We start from the raw sequence: 26,887 nt of genomic DNA, 5'->3' as shown, positions 1-26,887 counted from the left end.
GAATGACTGGAAAAAGGTTTATGGAAGAAAAACAGAAGACAAAGAAATCAGAGACTGTTACCTGTGTGTATCCTCACGTGATTTTTATAATTGGTTGCACTGGCAAATGCCCTCCCACATCCTGGTTCTGTGCAGTAATACGGTCTTTCTCCTGTATGTGTCCTAATATGCACTTTTCTGATATTTGATGTTGTAAAAGACCGACCGCAGCCTTCAAAGGGACATTTAAAAGGCCTTTCTCCTGAAAATACAAAAAGGAATAAATTAAATGGTGCAAAAATACATAGAAAATGGAAAATAATTTTTTTAAAGATTTTATTTATTTGAGAGAGAGAGAGCATGAGCAGGGGGAGGGGTAGAGGGAGAGGGAGAAGAAGGCTCTCCACTGAGCAGGGAGCCCAATGTGAGACTAGATCCCAGGACGCTGGGATCATGACCTGAGCCGAAAGTAGACGCTTAACCGACTGAGCCACCCAGGCACCCCGAAAACTGAAATGTCTTATCCTTCAATTCTGTCTAGGATCATGCTCAAGACTCTAGCCTTCCCGTATGGAGCTTCCCTTTCAGGGTTTTGGCTTTCTGTGGTTTTTTGCCCTGTAAATAGCATCTTCTACTCCAAATTTAAATTTCTATAGGAAATCTGAATATTGTTCAAAACTTATCACTGATTGCATGACTTTCCAAGATGGAGTTATCCAGATGGGCATATTAAAAAATGAGCTAAGAGGGATGCCTGGGTGGCTCAGTTGTTAAGCCTCTGCCTTCTGCTCAGGTCGTGATCCCAGGATCCTGGGATTGAGCCCTGTTTTGGGCTCCCTGCTCAGCCGGGAAGCCTGCTTCTCCCCTTCCCACTCCCCTTGCTTATGTTCCCTCTCTCGCTGTGTCTCTCTCTGTCAAATAAATAAATAAAATCTTAAAAAAAAAAAATGAACTAAGAAAAGCAGAGAAAAAATATCATAAAGAAATACAAAAGAAAAATGAGTCAAGAATAAGAATTATAGGGATGCCTGGGTGGCTCAGTTGGTTAAGTATATGCCTTCAGCTCGGGTCATGATCCCAGCGTCCTGGGATGGAGTCCCACATGGGCTCCTTGCTCAGTGGGGAGCCTGCCTCTCCCTCTGCCTGCCACTCCCCCTGCTTGTGCATGAGCACTCGCTCTCTCTCTCGTTCTCTCTTTCTCTGACAAATAAATAAAATCTTTAAAAAATTTTTTAAAAAGAGTAAGAATTATATTTGAATAAAAAATAAAAATAAAATTAAAAATTGATAAATGGCTGGGGCGCCTGGGTAGCTCAGTTGGTTAAGTGTCTGTCTTCAGCTCAGGTCATGATCCCAGGGCCCTGGGATCGAGCCCCACGTCAGGCTCCCTGCTCGGTGGGGAGTCTGCTTCTTTCTTTCTCCCTCTGCCCCTCCCCCTCTCTTGTGTGCTCTCTCTCTCAAATAAATAAATAAAATCTTTAAAACAAAACAAAAATTGATAAGTGGGAAAAAATTAATTATATCTGAACAACCCTAGAATCCCCCAAAAGCTTATCTCCTAACTTTATTTATTCTATACCTTGAAAAAATTTTTTTAAAATCTGGTGTCTAGCATGTAATACACATCACATATACTTGCTGAATATATTACTATGCTCATAGTCTAAACTTGTGAAAAAGTCTATTCTGCCAATTATATTCCTTTTCTTCATACTTGCTTTATACAACCTCAGAACCCAAAGGGCCTTTAAACTGTAAGGCAGGAAGTAGTCTTCGGTTTTGATTCCCGTGTGTCCTTCTTTAGAGTGAGCTCAAATTAGGCAAACAACTTCTGTGGTTAAAAAAACAAAAATCTCGGGGCGCCTGGGTGGCTCAGTCGTTAGGTGTCTGCCTTCGGTTCAGGTCATGATCCCAGGGTCCTGGGATCGAGTCCCACATTGGGCTCCCTGCTCAGCGGGAAGCCTGCTTCTCCCTCTGCCACTCCCCCTACTTGTGTTCCCTCTCTCGCTGTGTCTCTCTCTGTCAAATAAATAAAATCTTAAAAAAAAATAATAAAATAAAATAAAAATAAATAAATAAAAAATCTCTATATGTGTAGATAAATAAATAGATATTTACATACATATATATATATAAAAGTTTGTGATTTTTCTTTTGGCCAAGTGAAATTATGATTTACCTGCTGGTAAAAACCATTCCAAAAGATTTCTGCCCTCACGTATGAAATCATTTAAAAAGGAGCAGGAACCTCTGATCCTTTCTTTAGAGAAAGGTGTTTTTTGTTTTGTTTTTTTTCCAATATGTTAACCTAAGGAAAATAGTTTGTCTCGGGTAAGTCCCTTCTCTCTGGATCTAGATGACCTTCACATTTTCCCAGCTCTGACATGCTGTGATAAGGAATCCAGAGTTCCAACCATTCCCATGGTGTTACATATACTATGCCTTTGACTCTGTAGCACCTTACTTTATTTTTCACTAAAACAACCTGTGTTTGTAATAGACATCCCTGAAGCCCCCTTACACAATCCAACATTTTACCTATGAAAATACTCACCATTTAAAAATTGATGCATGAATATGTGGTTTGCTAAATGAGTACTAACAAAGGAATCACAATTCTAATGTTTTGCCCAAACATTAATGGAACTAGATTATGTTTTTATGTAACTTTTATATAACAGGTTGGCAGTATATCGCAAATACAAATAGAATTTGCAGGAATTTGGAAACACTTTCGTCTGATAACAATGGATAAAAATAAGTACATGAATAAAATAGAAGCAGAGATCTACAGCTTTGTTCCTGAACACTGTAAAGCAAAACCTATCTGGGATCATATTTGAATTAAAAGCTAAACTTTAATGACTAGACAAGTCCTCGATGGAAATTTGCTAAACTATTTTAGAATACTTAGAAGTATCTGGGGACAAAGTTACCACACTACGTTTAAAACATCTGCGGTAAAATTTCACACTAAATTATTAAACTATAAATAAGCTTAGTCAATAGCTATAACAGCATCTCTTATCAACAGTTTCTGAAATTCCTCCAGCTCTCATCCAAAGCAAATAATTACTTTTATAATTGGTATTCCAATTCTACAAATAATTGAGTACAAGAAAGGGAGGGGAGGGGATATAAAAACAAAGTACCCTTTAGGAAAAGGAGAGGAGGAAATTTAAAGGGGGCGAGAGATGATCACAAGGAAGTAACAAGCCTCCCTTTCTGTGGGGCTGTTAGGGTTCATTTTCTTTAGCAGCAGCTAAACACAGGAGAAGCAATGCTGAATTGAGAAGGAACTGGGTGCCTTAGGTTCTGGTCTCAGCTGGGCTACTAAGTAGATGTGCAATCCTAGGTAAATAAGCCTGTTGCTCAAATAATACCTGTAAACTGAGAGGGTTGGTGATCTACGACCACTGTTCATCTTTTTTGGGACATGGACCCCTTTGAGAATCTAACAAAATTATGGGCCTTCATCCTGGAAAGAAGTAAATGGCAAAGTGCATGGAATTTCAGGAGTTTAAGAGAATCCCTTGAAGCTAACTCTGAAACTTCCAGAGACTCCTTCCCTAAGTCCCTTCCCCACAAATTAAGAATTCCTGGCCTCAGGGCACCTGGGTGACTCAGTCAGTTAAGCTTCTGACCGGTTCGGGTCATGATCTCGGGGTCCTAGGATCAAGCCCCACGTCGGGCTCTGTGCTCATCAGGGAGTCTGCTTAGTCTGCTCGTCCCTCGCAATCTCCCCTGCCCCTCCCCCCCAGCTCATGGGCATGCGTGCTCTCTCTCTCAAATAAATGAATAAAATTAACAAAAAAATTCCTGGCCTTAAATCAATCAATCAATCAGATCCTGGCCTACATATGGTATTTGTTCATTCCAGTACCTGTATGAGTTCTGATATGTTTCTGTAGATCTCCTGAAGTTTTGAAAGATTTAGTACAATTATCTTCTGAACACCGATATGGCTTTTCTCCTGTATGAGTTCTGACATGACTTTTTAATCCATAACCTTTAAGAAAAGTTTAAAAGGAATTTAATTATATGAGACCCCTCTAGGCATGCCCATTGAGATTAAACAATTGAAAAATATAGTAAACAGCAAGGATATAATATTAGGCAAACACAACAGAGCAGCTATTAACAATGGACAAGAGTATGACAGCTAAGGGCTGTCATGCTGGAAATTCCAGTTTCACCTCTGTCTAGAAGAGGCTGTGTTTCTTTTTTTAAAGTGCCCCAATCTTATTAGATGTTCACAACTCATACCCCAAAAGCTTCAGGTGGAATCGAGACATTAAACAAGGAACAGGGAACAGTGCTGGCCCTGCCGGATGTGTCCCCAGGCAGGCCCCAACCCCTGCTAAGTCCCAGTTGCCTATGGTTCCCTCAGGTCTGTCCTAACGTTAAATTTTGTGTCTGCTTCTAATGCTCAGCTTTTACTTTTCTGCTAAAAGTAAGTTTCTTTCACACAGTGTGGAGTGAAACACCCAACACAGTAGGCAGAAATAGGCCTGAGGAGAAAAATGGAGAGAGAGAGAGAGAGAATAGAGCAAGCAGGACAAGAGAAAGGTAAGGGAGAGATTGAAACACTGGTCATCATGCATCCACTAATTCAGACAAAGGCAAGGCGTCAGTTCCTGCCCCTGGCCAGTCTCTGCTTGCCCCCTAAGTGGAACCATGAAACAAAGAAAATTCATGTTTTTACCTGTTGCAAATGCTTTCCCACAGCCTAGATGCTCACACTGATAAGGCCGGTCTCCTGTGTGTGATCTCTCATGGACCTGTCATTAAAACGCAGGCATGATTCTATTTCCTTTAGGCATCTCTCAGGTAGATGGTCTCAATAAAGACCTATTTTTCTTTTTTCCCCTCTGTTGAATTACAGTTGACCTTTGAACAATGCAGGGGTTAGGGGTGCTGACCACTGCCTCTCATATAGTCAAAAACCAGCATATAACTTCTGGAACCCCCAAAACGTACACTACTAATAGCCTACTGTTGAGCAGAAGCCTTACCAATACCATAAAGCTGATTATCACATTATTTCGTATGTTATATGCTTTACATACTGTATTCTTACAATATAGTAAGCCATAGAAAAGAAAATGTTGTTAAGAAGATAAAATACATTTACAGTACTATACTGTATTTATTGAAAAAATTCTCATAGAAGCAGACCATGCAGCTCAAACTTGTGCTGTTCAAAGGTGAACTGTGTTGTGTTGTTTGTATGGTTTTTCTGAAAAACAAAAGACAACTTTCCTCAAAAACTATGGCCCAACAATTCTCAAAATAGACCTAAATGCTGTATAAGAAGTACTTATTTTATTTATTTATTTATATTATTATTTTTTTAAAGATTTTATTTATTTGACAGAGACAGAGCGAGAGAACGAATACAAGTAGGGGGAGTGGGAGAGGGAGAAGCAGGCTTCCTGCAGAGTACGGATCCCGATGCGGGGCTCAATCCCAGGACCCTGGGATCATGACCTGGAGCCGAAGGCAGACGCTTAACAACTGAGCCACCCAGGCGTCCCAAGAAGTACTCATTTTAAATACAGAACAGGAGTACTGGAGGTGTGCATTTCTCTACAGTGGTCAAAGGTATCCATATGGAACACAGACATGGTGAGAGCTAGGAGCAGAGCATAGGGAGAGGCTACACAACGTAAGGTTAAGAGTTTGGGGGCTGGTCAAATAAGTAAAATCTTTAAAAAAATTAAAAAAAAAAAAAGAGTGTGGAGGCTGCTGCAAGAGGGGCCCTGCCCCAAGGCAAGGCTTTACCGTGGACTAGCGGGATGGCCATGGCATGTGCCTTCTCTGAGCCTCAAATCCTCTCTGTAAAGCCGAGACATAACCGTATCTACCATAGAGAGCTGTCGTGGCAAATGAATAATCATGACAGTGACCAACATTTACTGAATCTCTATCAGGCCATTCTTTTCGGTACTGCTTATTTATTTCTCACAACCACTCTGTGAGGGAGGTGCTTGTAAAATAAGGAAAATGATGCCCTAAGATGCCAAGTAACATGTCAAGGTTACATACCAAAGGGTAATGGGGACCCCTATTCTAAATAGGCTAAATGCCTGCCTCCTGACACACTGTAAATTATTCACTAAGTGTTAGCTACTGAGTCGTGGTATGTTGTATAGAGCTGCCATAAAAATATTTGGCCCATAGATTTGAAAGACAGGGCACATCAACAGAAACTTCTGCTAGATTTCAGTAAATCACTGTTAACAGAATGATTACATACACATCTCTCCTAAACTTACATAAATCTCACATCCGACAAAAATATATTCAAATACACAGAGTATCTACCATGTGCCAGGTAGTATGCCAGACATTAGGGAGACAGAGATGAAGAACGGTCCAAGCTCTCGAAGAGTTGACAGTTTCTAAAATCTGCATAGGGTTTTGCATGGCCTGTGTGTAAGTGTGAGCGTGTGTCTTCAACTTGGTAAGTGAGGGAAAATAACGGCATTTGAATGCTATAAATATACTGTGTTGGCATTTAATGTCCTAGGTATTGTCATAATTAGATACAGCATTTCCTTTAAATATACCTTAAGATGATGAGCTGTCGTATATAATTTTCCACATCCGTCATATTCACATCGAAATGCCTTCTCTCCACTCTGCTGGGATTTAGCAGTTACTCTTGTCGCATGTCCTTGTAAGACAATCTAGATGAAACAAAAAGTAAGATTTAAATTATTTATACAGAAGTAAAGTAGATGAAATTACTGTTTTCAGAATAAAAAAGATAAAACTGTAATGTGGGTTTCCAGACTCAGATGATCATTTTACAAAGAGTCTATTGTGTTGAGCCAGTTAGGTTATTTCTGTTCCACAGCTGAAGTCAGCAGCTGTGGAGGAAGTCAAAAGATGAGATCCATGAGGGGGCACAGCTAGAGTTCACAGATCTGTTCCCATTCTAGAAAAATCAACCCAGGTGGCATCACCGTTGTGCACAGGTATTCCATGACATGCTCACGGGATATATATATATACATATGTATGTATACATACAGGACATCTGTCCTAAAACAATGTAAAGAGCATTTTCAATTTCAAAAGCATTTCAAAGCAATGAAAATGAGGGGTTTAGATCCCTGTGGTCACCTGTGGGGAGACAGTACAATGCATATGACAATGCATATGGTCCTAGTCTGTACTTATATTCAGTAGATCATTTTTCTGGGACTCAACACCACAAGACTTCAAACAATTGTCCTGACTTTAGAAGCTTTTAAAGACGACCACCTATTCTAGAAATTAAGATACCATAAAAATGGAAGGAAGAATGACTTTCTACTCTGTGGGTCCTGGGGTGACAGAGTTGTAGGTTAGGGTGACTTGTTTCGAAGTGAAAATTGAAGGCTGGAAATGAGGAGTGAGGCGAGCAGTCCAGACAGAAGGAAGAGTATGACCAAAAGTATGGAAGTGTGCCTGGAAGAACTGGAAACTTAGTACGAGAGGATTATGTCTATATGACAGAGTGAGTAACATGAAAAAGAAAGGGAAGCTGAAGACCACATTTGGGAAAAGCTTTAGAAGCCATTCTGAAGAGTTAACCTAGACAATGAAAGCTAAGGCAGGCCTTAACATTCTTTAAGTTTGTTTATTTGAGTAAACCCTACACCCAACATGGGGCTTGAACTCACAACTCCGAGATCAAGAGTCACGTGCTCTTCCAGATGCCCCAACATTTTTATAGTGAGGGATTGACCAAGATCAGCTCTGTGTTTTAGAAAGACAACTCTGGTAATGGTGTGAAACAGCGAAAGACAAAAGAGGCAAGAAACCTAAAGTCTGTGTAACCATGAATATGCAGGGAAGAAGTGCTGAAAACTAGCCTAGGACAATGACCACGGAATAGAAAGCAATAGATGATTCTGCAGATATTTTAAGGGTGAAGGTGGACAGAGTCCAAGTTCCAAAGCTAAACGAATAGGCTAAAGCTGTAATAGGTATTTCAGGGCTGTATCGGTTATTTCAGCATAGGACATATGCAGTCTCTGTCAAAAGAAAAACCTGATACATTATCATAAGGGAAATGTTAGAGAAGCTAATACCAGTGAAATACTAATCATCTTCTAAAACCATTTACAGAAAATGACTTCATTACTATTTTGCTTAATGTATGTTCTGGGAATTAAGAGAGAACTTTAGCTCTGCCATAAATTCACTGTGTGATCTTGTGCAAGTCAGTAGGGCTTGTCTGTCTGTATAAAGAACATACTGTACTAAATCAGTTATTTTTTTTTCTTTTTTAAACTTTTTTCAAGGAATTAAATTCCTTTGCCAGATGAAATCTTACATAGCATTCTACTGTGCAAAACAGATAAAAGCATTCCTGCCTCTCCTGGCCCAGGCAGGTGTGGGTGGCTCAGAGCTCTGCTAGTCCCTGAGGGACGGCAAAGAAACCCTACGACTTCCCCCCACTGAAAAATCAGAGTTTGAAAACCACCGTACAAGAAGATAATGCTAAGTCCCCTCTAGCTTTAACATTCTAGGGTTCTGAGGAGGTGCAAATCCCACTGGTAAATAAAGCGCTGAGCCTAAGACTAAATTCCAAAGTGACTTCAATAATAAAGAGGTCCACTATCATTTACTGAGGAGGTGCATTTATGTGATGCATCGTGGTGGGTGCTTTCCTGTGCTGTCTTGTTGGTCCTCCATGACTATCCAGTGAATTAAATATTTCCTATGATTTACAAATAAGAAAAATCAGGCTCAAGGTAGTTAAGTAATGTCACCTGCCCAAGGTCAAAGGCTGGGAAGAAGGACTTGAAGCAGATTAGCTCTAGAGCTCATGCTAGTCACCCACCAGGCTTCAGGGTGCGGTAGAGTGGTAACTAACTGGCAGAGCTTCCGTAGCTGCAGAGTGAGAGCTGACAGGGTTGAGGAAAACCGGTGATTTTACTGCCTAGTTCAGTACTTGACATTCCATTTACTGTAAAGGTCTGATGCACACAGCATATAGAACTTTTGTTATCTGATGTGTGTAAACCTGTATATTAGGATGTAAATAATTTATACTCTTGGGAAAGGATAAAATGCAAGCTACCTAAAGAATTTTTAAAAGTATGTTCTCTTTCAAGAAAGGAATTAATGAAAGAAGTGTGGCAACAGAGGGACCTTGAGGGAACATGGGACACATCAGAATTGCCAGGAAGATTTAAAAAACAAACAAAGGGGCGCCTGGCTGACTCAGTTGGTAGAGCATGTGACTCTTGATCTCAGGGTCGTGAGTTCGAACCCCACACTGGGTGTGGAGCCTACTTAAACAAACAAACAAACAAACAAAAATCCTCCACAGATATTCTAACAATTATTATCATTGGGTAGTGAGTGGTCCTTCACTTTTTATTTTTACCTCTCTATACCATTTGGATTTTTTTTAAGGGTACAATTAAATAAGTTCTTTTTTAATCTAATTTTTTTTACTTGAGTATAGTTGACACACAATGTTATATTAGTTTTGGGTGTACAGCATAGTGGTTCAACATCTCTGTATGAGATGCCACCCTCACCATGGTGTAGCTATCGCCTGTCACCGTGCAACACTATTACAATACCACTGACCAGATTCCTGGGCTGTGCCTTTTATTCCCTCAATGTATTCATTCCCTAATTGGAAGCCTGTATCTCCCCCTCTCCTTCGCCATTTTGCCCATCCCCCCACACCCCTTCTCCTCTGGTAACCATTGTTTTGTTCTCTGCATTTATAGGTCTGATTCTGCTTTTTGTTTATTTATTTTTTAGATTCCACATATAAATGAAACCATATGGTATTTGTCTTTCTCTGACTTGTTTCACTTGGCATACCCTCTAAGTCCGTCCAAGTTGTCAGCAATGGCAAGATCTCACTTTTTTTATGGCTGCAAAATATTCCATTTTATATATACCATAATTTCTTTATCTCTTCCACAATCAACGGACACCTGGGCTGCTTCCATATCTTCACTATTGTATGTAATGCTGTAATAAAGATAGGAGTGCTTATATCTTTTTGAATTAGTATTTTCAGGGCCTCTACCATTTTAATCCAATTATTTGTTTTTCTGGTGTTGAGTTGTGTAAGTTTTTTTTTAAATGTATATATTTTGGATATTAACCCCTTATTAGATATATCATTTGCAAATATCTTCTCCCATGCAGTAGTTGCTTTTTTCTTGATGGTTTCCTTTGCTGTGCAAAAGCTTTTTATGTTAACTGTAGTCCCAATAGTTAATTTTTGTTTCTGTTTCCCTTGCCTTAGGAGACATGTCTACAAAAAATGTTGCTATAGCCAATATCAGAGAAATTACTGCCTTTGTTCTCCTCTAGGGGTTTTATGGTTTCAGGTCTCACATTTAGGTCTTTAATCCATTTTGAGTTTATTTTTGTGTATGGTGTAAGAAAGTGGTCCAGCCACAGCAGTCAGACAAGCAAAGAAATAAAAGACATCTATATTAGGAAGAAAGAAGTTAAACTGTTACTATTTGCAGATGACATGATACTATACATAGAAAACCCTAAAGATTCTACCAAAAAACTATCAGAATAAATGAATTCAGTAAACTAGGAAGATAGAAAATTAATACACAGAAATTGGTTGTATTTCTATACACTAATAATGAAATAGCAGAAAGAGAAATTAAGAAAACAGGTACATTACCATTGTACCAGGAAGAATAAAATACCTAGGAATAAACTTAACCAAGGAGGTGAAGACCTGTACTCTGAAAACTGTAAAACACTGAAGAAAGAAACTGAAGATAAGACAACAAATGGATTTTCTAAAAGTAAACATGATTATCTTTAAAAAAAAAAAGTATGCAGTAGCTATCTATATAGTAAGAAAATTGGTCATTTTGGGTTTTTTCAATGTACTTCTTTGAAATGATTTAAAAAAAAAACCCTACTAAAAATTTTTTTAAAAAAATCCTGGGTCCCATCTCAGACCTACTGATCAAATCTCGGGAAACTGACCTTAGTCATAGGTTTTTGTTTTTGTTTTTTAAAGATTTTATTTATTTATTTGGGCGCCTGGGTGGCTCAGTTGGTTAAGCGACTGCCTTCAGCTCAGGTCATGATCCTGGAGTCCCTGGATCGAGTCCCGCATCGGGCTCCCTGCTCGGCAGGGAGTCTGCTTCTCCCTCTGACCCTCCCCCATCTCATGTGCTTTCTCTCTCATTCTCTCAAATAAATAAATAAAATCTTTAAAAAAAAATTTGAGAGAGAGAGAGAGACACAGATAGCAAGAGATAGCAGGAACTGGGAGGAGAGGGAGAGAAGCAGGCTCCCCACCCAGCAGGGAACCTGACATGGGGCTCGATCCCAGGACTCCAGGATCATGACCTGAGCTGAAGGCAGACGCTTAACCAACTGAGCCATCCAGGCACCCCCTTTTTTTTAAATATTTATTTATTTTAGAGAGAGAGAGAAAGTGTGAGCAGGGGGAGCGGCAAAGAAGGAGACGGGAGGCAGACTCCCTGCTGACCCTCAGATCTTGACCTGAGCCAAAACCAAGAGTTGGAGGCTTAACGGACTGAGCCACCCAGGCGCCCCAGTCATGGGTTATTTTTTTAAAAGCTCTGTAGCTCAGGGGCACCTGGGTGGCTCAGTCGGTTAAGCGTCTGCCTTTTGCTCAGGTCATGGTCCCAGGGTCCTGGGATCAAGCCCCGCATCAGGCTCCCTGCTCCACGGGAACCTTCTTCTCCCTCTCCCACTCCCCCTGCTTGTGTTCCCTCTCTGGCTGTGTCTCTCTCTGTCAAATAAATAAATAAAATCTTTAAAAAAATTGATAAAAAAATAAAATAAAATAAAGCTCTGTAGCTCAATCTCATATTTGCCCCTGATTAATAATCACTAATCAGATACCTGCCTTTTAGAGATGAAAAGAAGAGGCTTAGAAAAGCAAGGTTTGTTTGCCCAAGATCACATAGCTAGATAGAAGTACAGAAAATATGCATGAAATACGATCCACATTCAAACTGCCTATATATACAGGCAGGTTTGGGGGTAATCACCTAACCCATGTTCTGGGAGAATCTGCCACGCCAGCCACAGAGCCTGATAACCAGAACAGATGGTGTTATGTATAGGCTGGCCAGTAACCTATGCCTCATGGGGCTCAACTTAAAAATCAAGCTAAGTCCACAAACTTTCCTTCGCTGGAATTTGACCTAAGAAATAAAGGAAAATCTTGAGTTGGTTGTGGGTGGTAAACCTGAGCAAGCATGGCTGTGATGAGCTATATGCAAATTCACTGAAGACAAAGAGGGCACCTGTCTACAGAGAAGAGAGCAGAGATGCCATGGAAGAGGGGAGGAGGAAGAAAAAGGAGTGAGATCAACCTCCAATCCTGGCTTCTTTGCAATTCTGGTTCCTGTGAAGCCTGGCTGTCCAGCAGTTCCTGTTCTTGGCTTCTTATAAGCTCTGCTATATCCTTACAATATCTCGTTTTCCCTAAGCTGATTTGACTGGCTTTCTGTACTTTCTATTAGAGTACTGATTAAAAGTACCAAGCCAAAGAACTTTGATCTCCAATGTAAATACAATTAGTTTCAAATGAAGTTAAAATAAACTAATGGCTACCATGAAAAAAAGCGAAAACATGGAAAGCAGGAACAAGTTGTATAATACTTACACAGTTGCAAATAATGTTCTCATGTGTTCCTTAAAATATTCATCAAATGAAAATTTCATTTGGTTTTCATAACCTCATGAGATGGGTAAGGCAAAATTACTGTTATTCTCATTTAGCAGATAAGAAAGCTCAGATCCAGAGAAGTCACATAACTTGCTCATTCACATAGCTACTACATGGCAGAGTAGAAACTATGTGGATTTTTGATTATACATGTGTGCTACTTTAATAGCACGCTGTTTTCTACTTAACTAAGGTACAGCATGAGGGCAACGACAGCAGTCACAGCCTCCCCCAAATACCCACCCCATCAGCCTTACAGTTCTCACAAATGAACATTCACACATCCTTAAATAGAGTACTTTAGATCAGGGTTTTCAAATTCGGCACTACTGACATTCTGAACAGGATAATTCTTTGTTGCCGGGGCTGTCATATGCCTTGCAGGACATCTACCCACTATATGCCAGTAATATTCCCCCAATTGTGACAACCAAAACTGTCTCCAGACATTGCTAAATGTCTCCTGGTGGGGGCGGCAAAACTGTCCCCCCAAGAGCACAGCTGCTTTAGATACTCTAGGTCTGTCTTGTCTTATGAAACCTGGTTTCATGTAAGAGATCAACTCAGCAGCACAATTAGTATGTTTATGTTACAGATGAAAGAAAGAGTTCTAAACTGTAAGCCTCAAATGAAAAAAAATCTGGAGCTTTGAGACAAGACTATTTACAAAAAATCTACTGCATTAGCTACAGATCTCTTAAAGTTCAGCCAGGCACAGAGTTATAACTTCTTAAGCATTCTGGCAGAAGTAGGAATACCAAGAGAAGGTGCTGCTCACTTGCAGTGGTTCTTTTGGGATATTTTGACCTTTTAATACTATGTACTGGGCTCTCAACCTCAAGTATGGTACTAAATTGTATGAAAGCATTGAGGATTCATGAACTTCCGGTCCAACACTAATGAAGAGAAATAGGAGTCACAAGTGCAAGCCACGTATATAATTAAGAATGTTCTGGGGCACCTGCATGGCTAAGTCGGTTAAGCATCCAACTCTCGATCTCAGCTCAGGTCTTGATCTCAGGGTTGTGAGTTCAAGCCCCGTGTTGGGTTCCACATTGGGCCTGGAGCCTACTTTAAAAAAAATATGTTCTACTAATGATGTACTATATGTTGGCTAACTGAACGTATGTGTGTTCTAGTAGCCACATTTAAAAAGCAAAAAGAAACAGGTAAAACTAATTTTAGTAATTCTTTTGTTTAACCCAATATGTCTAAAATATTATCATTTCAACATGTAATGAATATGAGAAATTATTGAGATATTTTACATTATTTTTCTCATAATAAGTCTTCAAAATCCTATATGTATTTTACACTCACAGCACATCTTGATTCTGAGTGGCCACACTTCAAGTGCTCAGTAGCCACATGTGGCTACCATATTGGATAGCGTAGATCTAGCCTGTAAAGGAGAGGTACAAAAGGCAAAGGAGAAAAAGCTACAGTTACAAAAAAAATCCTATTCAACTTCCTTCTGTTTCTCTGTCTATTGGCACCAACACCAAATGGTTATATGTTTGTAATAATAGGGCTTTTTATGACATTTTCCTTTAGCAGTACTGAATTCCTAGTTATATTTCTGGATTCAGAAATAATTATTGATGGTAATAGACAGAACTTTTTTTAAAAGATTTTATTTATTTTTTTGAGAGCGAAAGCAAGAGAGAGAAAGAGTGAGTGAGAGAGAGCACGAGCAGGGTGAGGGGCAGAGGGAGAAGCAGACTCCCCACTGAGCAGGAAGCCCAACACAGGGCTCCCTCCCAGAACCTTGGGATCATGACCTGAGCAGAAGGCAGACACTAAACCGACTGATCCACCCAGGTGCCCCAGTAATAGATAGACTTTTATGATAATAGTATAACATTATACAGCCCAGTGATAAATTTACTCATTTTTTGTAAGACCCATTCTATATTAGTTTATTGCAAGTGTAGCTACAACTGTCTCTTTTTAAAAATATTCCATTATTTAAAAACTTAATTGTTAGTAACTAATATGAGATAGACTCCAAGGCACTGGCCTACATCTCTTGAATATATTTATACCACATTTGCATTTTAGTAGAGCTTGACTCGGTGGATTTGACATACTGCAGTACAAAAAATATTTCTCATTTTATGACTTCAAAGACTTGAAAATTTCACCAAGAATCACACAACATCAAAGCTGATGGGCTTGGTGAATTGCAAACTGTGTTTATACTACTGCCCCTTCATGATACCACTTCAGAGAGGAAACAGAAATGCTGGCTCTTCAGCAATGTTTAGAAGTATCACATTTTTACCAGTGATTTCAGTGATTCCTGTTATTTTATCATTTACTATTATAAATGTAAAATCTTCTCGATAACTTCTAATAGTATCACTCCATGTTATTAAGTGGTGATGCTAATGCTCAAGTTAAAATTGTGGCCCTGAAGGAATAATTTGAGAACAGGAGTTCAGTATGATAAAACTCTCAAAGAATGCAAACAACTGACATGAGGGAACAATCAGTGAACTATTAGAGGTAACTGCTGAGAAAATAAGGAGCAGCATTAAAGCAAGAATATGCTATAATCATGCTTGAATTATAAATATGCTTGAATTATGCAAGTCTGGGATTTTGACTTGCAGATCTCCCAGAAAGCATCTGTGATTATTTTGCATTTACTATCCCACTTTTAGAGGCACTGCTGCTTTGGGCCGTTGTTTGGGTAATGGATGCCCAATGACTGGACCCAGGGTGAGTATCTATTCAGATACTCATGTGCAGCCTGGGAAGCAGTCTGGTAGAAAAAGCACAAACAGCTTTGCCCAGTAGGAACAATGATGATTAGCAAGGCTGGACCTTCTCTACGGAGGCTGAAAAGAAAAGTACGTAGGGAATCAGGTGGAAGCAGAAGAAACAGAGACATAAAGAGCAAAGTAGGGAGGGTGGGTTAGTCAAAGCAATGGTGGGCCCCAGAGGAAGGATCCACAAACTGCATTCGGTGGAAGCAGAAGATCCTCTGGTCTCCACGACTGCCTCAGATTCCAGAACACAAACTTCATTTGGATTTCTGGGATACTTCTATTTCTTTAGTGCCACTCTGCATCCACAGTGAATCCTGAGACCAGAGGTAGTTCGAGAAAGCTACTGCCTAATACGTACTCTTTCTCCGAAAAGATTTTCCTACAGAGATAGTGAGTTGGCTATTCTTGCTTTCATTCACAGAAGGGCCTTGAAATGCTAAGAGAAAGATTCTTCTGTAAATAAGTAGCTTTACATACCTGCATTTTTTTCTCTTGCTCATTTTCTCCAATCATTCCAGTACCTGTTACACTTTCACTTCCATCAATGGACACCTAGAGGAATAAAATAAAGCTTAAAAAAGTTTTCCCTTTTGACATTTCTTTAGGTGATTAGTACATAGGGATTCATTATCACTTATTTTTATGTTTGTGTGAAATTTTCTGCTATAAAAACTGGTGAAAAGAAACCTTTTAAATTATATGAAAGAGGGGCGCCTGGGTGGCTCAGATGTTTAAGCGTCTGTCTTTGGCTCAGGTCATGATCCCAGGGTCCTGGGATCGAGCCCCACATCGGGCTCTTGGCTCAGCCGGGAGCCTGCTTCTCCCTCTCCTTCTGCCTCTCCCCCTGCTCATGCGCTCTCTATCTCTAATGAATAAAAAATAAATAAATAAATAAATAAATAAATAAATAAATAAATAAATAAATTTTATGAAAGATATATGTTCTGTGCAAGGAAAAAACCCAGCCTTTTCGATGTAAAACTTGACTGAGACTTTCCTTCACTTTTCCCGATCTCTGATTTCTACTTAATTCATTAGCAGTTCCATGCATACTTTATTATTTCTTTTATAGCATTCATCCTTGAATATATCTTTCTGTGACTTATCTGTCACCATTTTCTTTTCCATAAGCTCTTATTCCATTCCTGTTATCTGTATTCAACTATTTCTTCCTACACTTCACTTCTTTTGAGAGAAATACAGATCTTCTCCTTAAGGCTGTCTGATTTTGACTTTGAATTGCTAGTTTCTTATTCGATAAAGTACACTTTTTTGTTGTTTTATTTTCAGGAAAAGTAAAGAAGCTGTGTCTGGGACATTCTTGACATTGTAAAATGCTGTACCTTTGCCGCATACTGTTCCAAAGCACTGATGGTGTCAGGGTCAATCGTGGCATCCCCAGTGTGCAGACCTGCCACCGTCCCATCAGCCTGAATTGCCAAGATGGTGTCCGACTGCGGGACCTGCACCGCATGGTGGATGTACGCAGTGGTGCCGTCTTCCAGCTGCACCGCCTGCAATGCACTCTGGTCATAACTGTCTGGGGGAGGGGAAGAGAAGGGTGTGAAATCAGAGGCGGTCTGACAGAGTTACAGACTGAAAGGAAGAAGGGAAGGAACTTCGGCTGAGTAGGTCCATGGGCCTTACAGGTATGATTCCTTCAATCCTCACAACGATTCTGTGAGGTAGGTATAGTTACCACCCTCACTCTACAGAAGGGAAACTGAGGTTTGGGGGAAGTAAAGTCACTTTCCTTAGGAACTGGAAAATTGAGAAAACTAACAACAGTCAAAATCAGTATGTGGAGGAACCAGGATCTAAACTCAAGTCAGGGCGACTCCAAAGTCCATGGGCTTTTTTTCCTTCTAAATAAGCATACCAACATATAGACAGCATTGTGAAATAATAAATCTGGCCAATCACAATGAACCTGTGATTAAGTCCCAGTGCTAAAGAAGAAAATTCAGAGTTTACTTTTTCTCAACTTTAATTAAACAAATTTACTTACAAATTTAAGTATTCTAAATTTAAAAAAATTTCCCCCTTTGGTTTCACAACTAAAGTCTTTCTAAAACATGTTATGTCATTCTATAAAATATTCTATAAGGTAATAATAGCAAACATTTATTGAGCCTTTCCTATGTGACAAATATTGTGCTTTACATATGTTTGCACATTTTGTCGTCATAACTACCCTATGATGTGGATACTTATTGTAATACTCATTTTACATAGGATGAAACTGAAGCACAGGGAGGTTAAATAATTTGAACAAGGTCACCTAGCTAAAAGACAGCAGGCCCAGATTTGAATCCAGAGAGTCTGGCTGCAGAGCTATGCTCATTACTCCTATGCATTCCACCTCAAGTCCCTGCGCCTCCCCACACGAAATTAATAAGCATTAACATTTTTGCCACATTTGCTCCAAATAAATTTTAAATTTTTATTTCGTTTTAAAGACAACACAACAGGCAAAGGATCGTGCTTAAAAATTATATTCAGGGGGCGCCTGGGTGGCTCAGTTGGTTGAGCATCTGCCTTCAGCTCGGGTCATGATCCCAGGGTCCTGGGATCAAGCCCCATGTCGGGCTCCCTGCTCCAGCTGGGAGCCTGCTTCTCCCTCTCCCCACTGCTTGTACTCTCTCTCGCCATCTCTCTCTCTCTCTCTCTCAAATAGATAAATAAAATCTTTTAAAAAATTATATTTAAGAGGAAAAAAATCAACAATTTAACTTTCAAATGTTTAATTTCCATATTTGAATAGTAGCCTCTATTTGAAGTCTTCCAGGGACCAGTTGTTTGCTATTCCAACCTGTTACTGGACAGCTCAAATGATTAGAATGTTTTCCCTTAGACTGTGCCCAAATCTGCCATCTTGTATTTCAGAGAACAAGTACAAATCTTCTTTTATGTGACAGCATTTCAGCAAACACAGGCGGGTCTTATTTTTCCTGCACCCCCACTTCTCCCTTCTTCCTATTTCCAAAGTTAGTTTACCTTTGGAGGTATGGTGAATAAACGCTGTAGTTCCATCTTCTAGCTGCACTGCTTGGCCATCCTCTAAACGCAAACTGTCCCCTGCTCAAGAACAATGCTTACATTTAGATCCCATGTTTTCAAACAATCTGATAACTCAGCAATAAGAGTCAATAAACCATTAAACACATTATAAAAACCTATACGTGTTTTATGAGTCCTTGAACATTAAAGTATTTTCAGTAAAGCTGCTTTAAGTAAGTGCTTAGTAAAAACATAGTGGAATACTTGTTTTAGGAATATATACTAGGGAATAAGGAGAGTTGAAAGAAGGGGGGAAAAAAGGAAGAAAATGAGAGACACATAGGAGTTAGCTCAAGTGATAGAAATATTCACGTAGGATATCTCTAGAGTGTAGTCCAGTAACTTCTTTTCCATTATCTTTGAGACAAAGTCTCCGTGAAGTCCTAATGGTCTTTAGATCCTCTCTTTGACACCTACTTATCTCTCCTTTCAAAAGGAGGACTGGAGACCTGAACCAAGTTTACACAGTAAGAGGTACTGGAGGCAGCAAATACTGAAGTATGAGAATCAGGAGGTAAGTAAGTATCAAATACTTACTACTTTTAGGTATGGGTACATGTTGAACATAGGCAGCAGAACCATCCTCCAACTGAATAACCTGGCCATCTATGAGTTTTCCATCTGGAACAAAAGATTTAAGCCAATAAATTAGCACAAGCAAACATTTTAAACTTTATACAATTTCAAAATGGTATCAACTATAAAAACATACACTACTTAAGATCATGTTCATCTTGATTCTTCCCTCAATGTTCTGAGGCAATTCAAAAACACATCCAGTGATCCTACAGAAAGCAGAAAATCCTCCCTCAGCCATTCTGCCTCCCCTCTAATTTTCAATTAAATAAGTTTAAGAGGAAGAGTGGCTCATCACAGCAAGCTATGTGAGCTAAATCTATTTACCTTGCAGAGCCACTTAGGTACAGTGACCCTGACTACAGGGAAGCTGAAACTGGGAAGACTGACAGATACGTGAGTGCATATGAGGCCAGATGTCATTGTCATTTCTAGGTGCTAGAAGTCCATTGACTATGTATACATGTGCTCAGTAGGTTCCCATAAAAACAAGAATTGAGCTGTTTCTCTGAGCGAAGTAAACAATGATTTACAGATAATGTTATATAAGCAAAACCAAACGTCTATACTTCCATGTGTGTTTTGTAAAAACATTAAATAATCACTTGAACTAAAAAAGCAAGAAGCGTCTTACTAGAAAGAGGTTGGGGACACTCCCCCCACTTCCCCACTAATTTTGACACCCAGGGGTATATACCAAATATCTCAAAGGGTGTCCCTAAATTATCAAAACAAATTTAAATTAACCTGAAACTACTGAAAATTACCATATGCAATATAGCATCTTTAGAATGGGCTGGGAAGGGCTGGAGTTGCTAGGTGCTCCAACTCTGAGGTTATGAATTGCCGGTATTAACCCATGGGCTGTATAAGTGGCACGTACCTTTAGAATTGTGTTGTATATAAGCGGTAGAACCATCTGCAAGTGTTACTGCTTGCAAGCTTACACCTTCCATATTTTCTAAATTGTCACCATCTATTATAAAAAAAGTTATTTTCTTTAGATAACTATCACACACACACGCTAAATTAAGTTTTTTAAATAAAAATTAGGCATAAGGCAGACTGCTTAACTTAAGACTCAAATGGGAGTTCTTCTAGCACTTACAAAAAATATCTCCCTGTCCTCCTGCACCCAGAGTCCACAGCAAGGGAACCCACATGATACTCTCAAATAAAATGGCTCACCTGCCACTGTCACTGCCTCTGTCAGGCACAGGGTAACGTGTTGAGCCTCCATTCCTCCTCCAGGAAACTCTGTCATTCCCTGAGAATCTCGATTTATTTGGGCTAACAACATTTTCTACCTTGAAGAGAAATATAGGCACTTGAGAACGAGGAACAATGCAAATAAAATAAAAGCTACAAAGAATATTCATGAACGACAGAAATTTGCTACAAAAATAAAGTGTTTGAAATAAGCTGAAATTTCACTCAATATGCGGGGTAAGAGTATTAACCCAAAGTCCAAAGCACACTTTCCATAATTGATCAGTAAACTATTGAGCACACTGACAACTCTTGCCTATCAATTTTGTCCCATGTCCTAAAGCTTCCACTTCATTAGGGTTCTTTGGGTTTAACATGGTGGATTCCCACTTACTTCCACAATCTTGTTGCCTTGATCTGCAGAGGGCCATCCTGAGTCTCACTTCTCACTCTGCCAGCCCTGCCCTGATTCAAGCCCCTGCCACCTCTTGCCCACATGACTGCCATATAGCATCCTAACGGGACTCCCTGCTGCCCCTGTGACCGCCCCACAGTCACCTCTCAACACAAGAGGCACTGTGCCCTTGAGAAGGGAAAAGTTAGATCATGTCCCTCTTCTGCTCAAAACCCTCTGATAACTTATCAGAGTAAAGCCAAAAATCTTTACCCTGGTCTATGAGGCCGATGATCTTGCCCCTCTCTTCCTACTGCTCTCTATCTCATTCATTTCATTTCAGCCACATTGGTGTCCCTCCTTTGCTCAAACACACTGGGTGATGTTGCCTCAGGACCTTTACAGTTGATGTTCCTTCTGCCTGAAACATGCTTTGCAGTCTCTTCATTGTTATTCCCTCATTTTCTTCAAGTCTTAATGTTGTTACCCCACTGAGAGCTTCTTTGTTCACTTCATTTCAAACTGTACCTCCCACCTCCCAACCATGATATACCCTATCCCTTTTCCCTCCTTTACTATATTTCTGCATATCACTTATGATTTGACATATTATATGTATTTACATAGTTTGTTTCTGTTTGTTTGTTTGTTTGTTTTAGAGGGAGAAGGGGAGGGGCGGTGAGGGGCAGAGGGAGAGGAAGAGAGAGAACCTTAAGCAGGCTCCACACCCAGTGCAGAGGCCAATACAGGGCTCAACCTCATGACCCTGAGATCATGACCTGAGCCAAAAACAAGGGTCGATGCTTAACTGAATGAGACACCCAGGCGCCCCTATTTAGTTTGTTTCTTATCTATTTTTCCCTCCACTGGGAATGCACTGGGATTTTTATCTGCTTGCTCACTGCTGACTCACATGTCTAAAAGGTACTAGACACATAACAGACACACAACAGGTGCTAAATAAATGTATAAATGGCTCTTTTACCAGTCACCACCACAACTGCCTTCCTCTCTTTTCCTACTTCCAGGTCCCATTATCTCTGTGGGCCTTGAGTTGCTTCAAACAGGAGTTGGGATAACTTAGTTGCCTTGAGCCAAGGAACTGGACCAGAGGATCTCTTGAGGACTTTCCAGGTCTAAAGATCTGATTTTAGTGTCAATATTTAAAACAACAATGTGCAGACAGTAATAATTTGCAATTATATTTATGACTACTTGAAGATTTTTGTTTTAGAAACACTAAACTGTACCCTTTGGATTAAAGCCAGGAACTGTAGTTTAAGCTTACAGAAAAGTATCACCATGGTGATAAAAGTCAATCAAGGGCTGACTTTTCAGGGAGTCCTGAAAGATTCACATCCACAACTGTTCATAGAGCAGATTGAAACTTCAACATTTCCTTGCTACCTCTAAGGGTTAACAGAGAAGCCTCAAAGTAACACTAGTATTCTGCTGTTAAGAGGCCTGATGAGAAGAGGATTGGGAGAGGTTAATTTTCAGAACAAGTTCTGTCACTCTGTAACAGAAACAAATTAAGATAAGGAAATGGAAGGGAAACACCTATAAAGATATAATAAGCATTGTAATTTCTGCAGTATTCTAGGAGATGAATTTTTTAAAAGGCAGATTACAAGGTAATTTGGGTCATGATGTTAAGAAATGTCTTAAGGTTTGTCATTTTTTTTTTTTAAGATTTTATTTATTGGGGCGCCTGGGTGGCTCAGTCATTAAGCATCTGCCTTCAGCTCAGGTCATGGTCCCAGGGTCCTGGGATCGAGTCCCACATCAGGCTCCCTGCTCCGTGGGAAGCCTGTTCTCCCTCTCCCACTCCCCCTGCTTGTGTTCCCTCTCTCACTGTGTTTCTCTCTGCCAAAAAAAATAAAATCTTTTTTTAAAAAAAAAGATTTTATTTATTCATTTGAGAGAGCGAGAATGAGAGAGAGAGAGAGATAGAGAGCACATGAGAGGGGGTAGGGTCAGAGGGAGAAGCAGACTCCCTGTTGAGCAGGGAGCCTGATGCGGGACTCCATCCTGGGACTCCAGGATCATGACCTGAGCCGAAGGCAGTCGCTTAACCAACTGAGCCACCCAGGCACCTCATAAATAAAATCTTAAAAATAAATAAATAGGGGCGCCTGGGTGGCTCAGTCGTTAGGTGTCTGGCTTTGGCTCAGGTCATGATCCCGGGGTCCTGGGATCGAGCCCTGCATCGGGCTCCCTGCTCTGCGGGAAACCTGCTTCTCCCTCTCCCACTCCCCCTGCTTGTGTTCCCTCTCTCACTGTGTCTCTCTCTGTCAAAAAAATAAATAAAATCTTATTAAAGAAAGATTTTATTTATTTGAGAGAGAGAAAGAGAGAACAAGCAGGCAGAGGGGGAAAGGAAGAGGGAGAAATAGACTCACTGCTGAGCAAGGAGCCCTATGTGGGGCTCGATCCCAGAACCCTGGGAACATGACCTAAGTCGAAGGCAGATGCTTAACCGCCTGTGCCACCCAGGCACCCCTAAGGTTTGTCATTTTTTTTTTAAGATTTATTTATTTATTTGAGAGAGAGAGAGCACGAGCAGGGGAGAGGCAGAGGGAGAGAAAAAGGAAGAAGCAGACTCTCCGCAGAGCAGGGAGCCTGACGCCGGGCCTGATCCCCAGACCCCTGGGATCATGACCCGAGCCAAAGGCAGATGCTCAACCGCTGAGCCATCCAGGTGCCCCAAGTTTGTCATTTTCATTTAATTACTTAAAATCTCCAAATAACTACAATATATAGCATCAACAGGTAACTGACATATCTGCAATAAATAAAAGTTCTCCCTTGCCTGAAAGCTGGTCAATTGTTACATTTCTTTAGGAAGGCTTCAGCACCTATAGTTTCGATCCTAATGGGGGGGGGGGGGACAAAAGCTACATTAACTGAAGGATGAAGAGACAACTGTTTCCTGGACATAAATTGCTGGCAAATACATGAAGCAGTGATGGGAGAAAGGGCTTAGAGAAGTTCAAATGGCACTACAATTACCAGAGATGATAAGTCATGGCAGATATACAGCACATTTTCTTTTTAAAGTTCTCAAAAAAGACTGTGGGATACAAAGGTCTTTGTTACAAAATGATCACATGGGGGAAAATATGATAGTGAAGAAAAGGCATAAATGAACCACAGACCAAACACTCTGCAGTTGCTCACATCATATCCATCATCATGTCTTCTTGATCATTTCTGTCACTGACATTTTCAGGATGTGTGGAAATGAACATGTAAGATATATATGATATCTTTAGAAAGGGCCACCTTCTGAAAGGTAGTCAATTTCATGTGCTTCCTTCGGCTCAGGTCATGATCCTGGAGTCCCCGGATCGAGTCCCGCATCGGGCTCCCTGCTCGGCGAGGGGCCTGCTTCTCCCTCTGACCTTCCCCGCTCTCATGTACTCTCTCTCTCTCTCTCTCTCATTCTCACTCTCTCAAAATAAAAAAATAAATCTTAAAAAAAAAAAAAAGAATGAATCATGGGCCAAAATCAGACACAGAGGAGGCTATGCTGGAGCACTATAGGAAACTCCAAGAAGATACAGTGTGTAATAAATAAAGTCCCTGCCTTTCTGGAAGATGATGATGCATGTCAGCCTAGGGAAAACATACCATGGGGCACCTGGGTGGCTCAGTCGGTTAAGAATCTGCCTTCAGCTTGGGTCATGATCCCAGGGTCCTGGGATCGAGTCCTGCATCAGGCTCCCTGCTCAACAGGGAGTCTGCTTCTCCCTCTCCTTCTGCCCTTCCCCCTGCTTATGCTCTCTTTCTCAAATAAATAAAATCTTAAGAAAAAGGACACATACTGCATGATTCCACTAATATGAGGTATCTAAAGTAGTCAAACTCTTAGAAAGTAGAATGGTGGTTGCCAGGGACTAGGGGACAGCGGAAAAGGGGACTTGTTCCCTAGAGACACATTTTTGTAAGATGAAAACTTTCTAGAGGTCTGCAGCACAACACTGTGTATACAGTTAACACTACTGTATTGTACTCAAAAATGGTTAAAATGTAAATTTTATGTTGTGTTTTACCATAATTTTTTTAAAAAGAACTGGGTGGCTCAGTCAGTTAAGTGTCCTGGGATGGAGCCCTGAGTCAGGCTCCCTGATCAGTGGGGACTCTGCGTCTCCCTCGCTTTGCCCCTCCCCCTGCACATGCTCATGTGTGCTCTCTCTTGCAAATAAATAAAATCTTAAAAAAAAAAAAAAAAGAGCTGAACACATATGGCAAAATGTTAGGATCTGTTAAAAGCTGGGTGGGTACATGGGTGTTCATTCAAATACTTATTCTCCTCCTTATTTTTGACAGATTTCATAATTAAAAAAATAATTAATAATAAAAGTGAAAAATATCCAGGGCACCTGGCTATCTAAGTTGGAAAAGCATGAAACTCTTGATCTTGGGGTCGTGAGGTCAAGCCCCACATTGGTGTAGAGATTACTAAAAAATAATAAGCTTTCAAAAAAAGTGAAAAAATCTGTAATTATTGGCAAGAAGAAAAAGAATGGCTGAAAATTGGTTAAAATTAGTAACTGAATACTAGGTTTCAACTCTTAAAAAAAAATCAGTATTTCCTCACTGATTTGAATCTATATCATACCAATATTTTAAAATGTGAAGACCGGGCGCCTGGGTGGCTCAGATGGTTAAGCGTCTGCCTTCGGCTCAGGTCATGATCCCAGGGTCCTGGGATCGAGTCCCGCATCGGGCTCCCTGCTCCTTGGGAGCCTGCTTCTCCCTCAGCCTCTCTCTCTCTCTCTCTCTCTGTCTCTCATGAATAAATAATAATAAAAAAAATCTTTAAAAAAAAATAAAATAAATAAAATGTGAAGACCTAGGGCACCCTGCTGGCTCAGCTAGTGGAGCATGTGACTCTTGATCTTGGGATTGTAAGTCTGAGCCCCAAGTTGGGTAGAGAGATTACTTAAAAATAAAATCTTTAAAAATGATAAAATATAAAGACCTTAGATATTGCAAATTTGTTAGAGACCATTATTACCACAAGTTATTATGAAAACATAAGTCTAATGATCTAGGTATAAAAGCAAGAACTCCAAAAGCAAGTAATCTTTATCATGATAAGAAATTATATAAAAAGGGGTGCCTGGGTGGCTCAGTTGGTTAAGCGTCTGCCTTCGGCTCAGGTCATGATCCCAGGGTCCTGGGATCGAGTCCCACATCGGGCTCCTTGCTCAGTGGGGAGCCTGCTTCTCCCTCTGCCTGCTGCTCCCCCCTGCTTGTGTGCGCACGCTCTCTCTCCCTCTGATAAATAAAATCTTAAAAAAAAAAGAAATCTGGAGTGCTTGGGTGGCTCGGTTGGTTAAGTGCCCAACTCCTGATCTCAGCCCAGGTCTTGACCTCAGGGTAGTGAGTTCAAGCTGCACGCTGGGCTCCACACTGTCCTGGAGCCTACTGGAAGGAAGGAAGGAAAGAAGGAAGGAAGGGAAGAAAGAAAGAAGGAAAGGAAGAAAAGAAAGAAAAAGAAAGAAAGAAAGAAAGAAAGAAGGAAGGAAAGAAAAGAAAAAAGAAAAGAAGAGAAAAGAAAAAAGAAATCTAGATTAACACATCTTAGATGTCTCTTTGCATGGAGCCACATAAAGTAGGCCTTCACAAACTGTCAAACTCAGGTCCTAACCTCAGGTCAGTTTCACCTAAATACAACAGAGAAGCTAGGTCTTCCTATTACCTGCTTTCAATTCCAAATTTGCCTTGTAAATTCACTACTATGAAAGGTGCTTTTCCATTTAACGTTGGTCATTCATGCTACATTTTAGGATATCTCCTAACCTGGAATAAGGAAGTTCTTTGGTACATAGAGCAATATGAAAACAGTGGACTATCCTGTACAATGGATGCCTGCACTTTCAGTTTACACTGCCTTGGTTAGTATTTGTAGAAAACGGTCTTTCAGGTCTCTTCAGTTTTATTTAAATACACACAGGGACTTAGTATGTTCCACTGATGAAATGTAATTCAATTAAATACAGAGCAGCTGGAATGTGCTGGCAAATGAGGTAGAGTTTTTGCAGGCTCCCTAGGATGCTAAAGGGTAAAATACAGGGATAGAATTTATACTGCCGATTTTACCTGGGCAGTAGAATATTCTACTGGATGGATGAAATGGTGGTATTTGAAGGCTTTGCCAAATTCTAGGACCATTCA

General features: G+C 40.2%; 1 protein-coding gene across 8 annotated transcripts in view; it reads right to left on the bottom strand.

The window, feature by feature from the left end:
- Positions 1-26,887, bottom strand: part of ZNF143 (zinc finger protein 143) — a 64,933-nt gene that overhangs the window by 20,467 nt on the left and 17,579 nt on the right. For 4 of the 8 annotated variants that reach the window (XM_027581600.1, XM_027581595.1, XM_027581599.2 and 1 more), the window contains exons 2-11: positions 20,287-20,405; positions 19,982-20,074; positions 19,060-19,143; positions 18,460-18,543; positions 16,806-17,002; positions 15,940-16,014; positions 6,552-6,671; positions 4,685-4,760; positions 3,863-3,988; positions 62-241 (exon numbers count right to left, since the gene is read on the bottom strand). In XM_027581600.1, the coding sequence (XP_027437401.1) occupies positions 62-241; positions 3,863-3,988; positions 4,685-4,760; positions 6,552-6,671; positions 15,940-16,014; positions 16,806-17,002; positions 18,460-18,543; positions 19,060-19,143; positions 19,982-20,074; positions 20,287-20,398 (1,147 nt within the window). In that variant the 5' untranslated portion in view covers positions 20,399-20,405. Of the gene's footprint in view, positions 1-61; positions 242-3,862; positions 3,989-4,684; positions 4,761-6,551; positions 6,672-15,939; positions 16,015-16,805; positions 17,003-18,459; positions 18,544-19,059; positions 19,144-19,981; positions 20,075-20,286; positions 20,406-20,974; positions 21,395-21,686; positions 22,421-26,887 lie in introns of those variants that run through there. The other 4 variants (XM_027581597.2, XM_027581598.2, XM_027581601.1 and 1 more) reach the window with 4 other exon arrangements.

Source organism: Zalophus californianus, chromosome 11, assembly GCF_009762305.2.
Source record: "Zalophus californianus isolate mZalCal1 chromosome 11, mZalCal1.pri.v2, whole genome shotgun sequence".
NCBI classification, from domain to species: Eukaryota; Metazoa; Chordata; class Mammalia; order Carnivora; family Otariidae; genus Zalophus; species Zalophus californianus.
The sequence above is the reverse complement of the archived record's forward strand: the minus strand, read 5'-3'. Positions and strand labels throughout refer to the sequence as shown.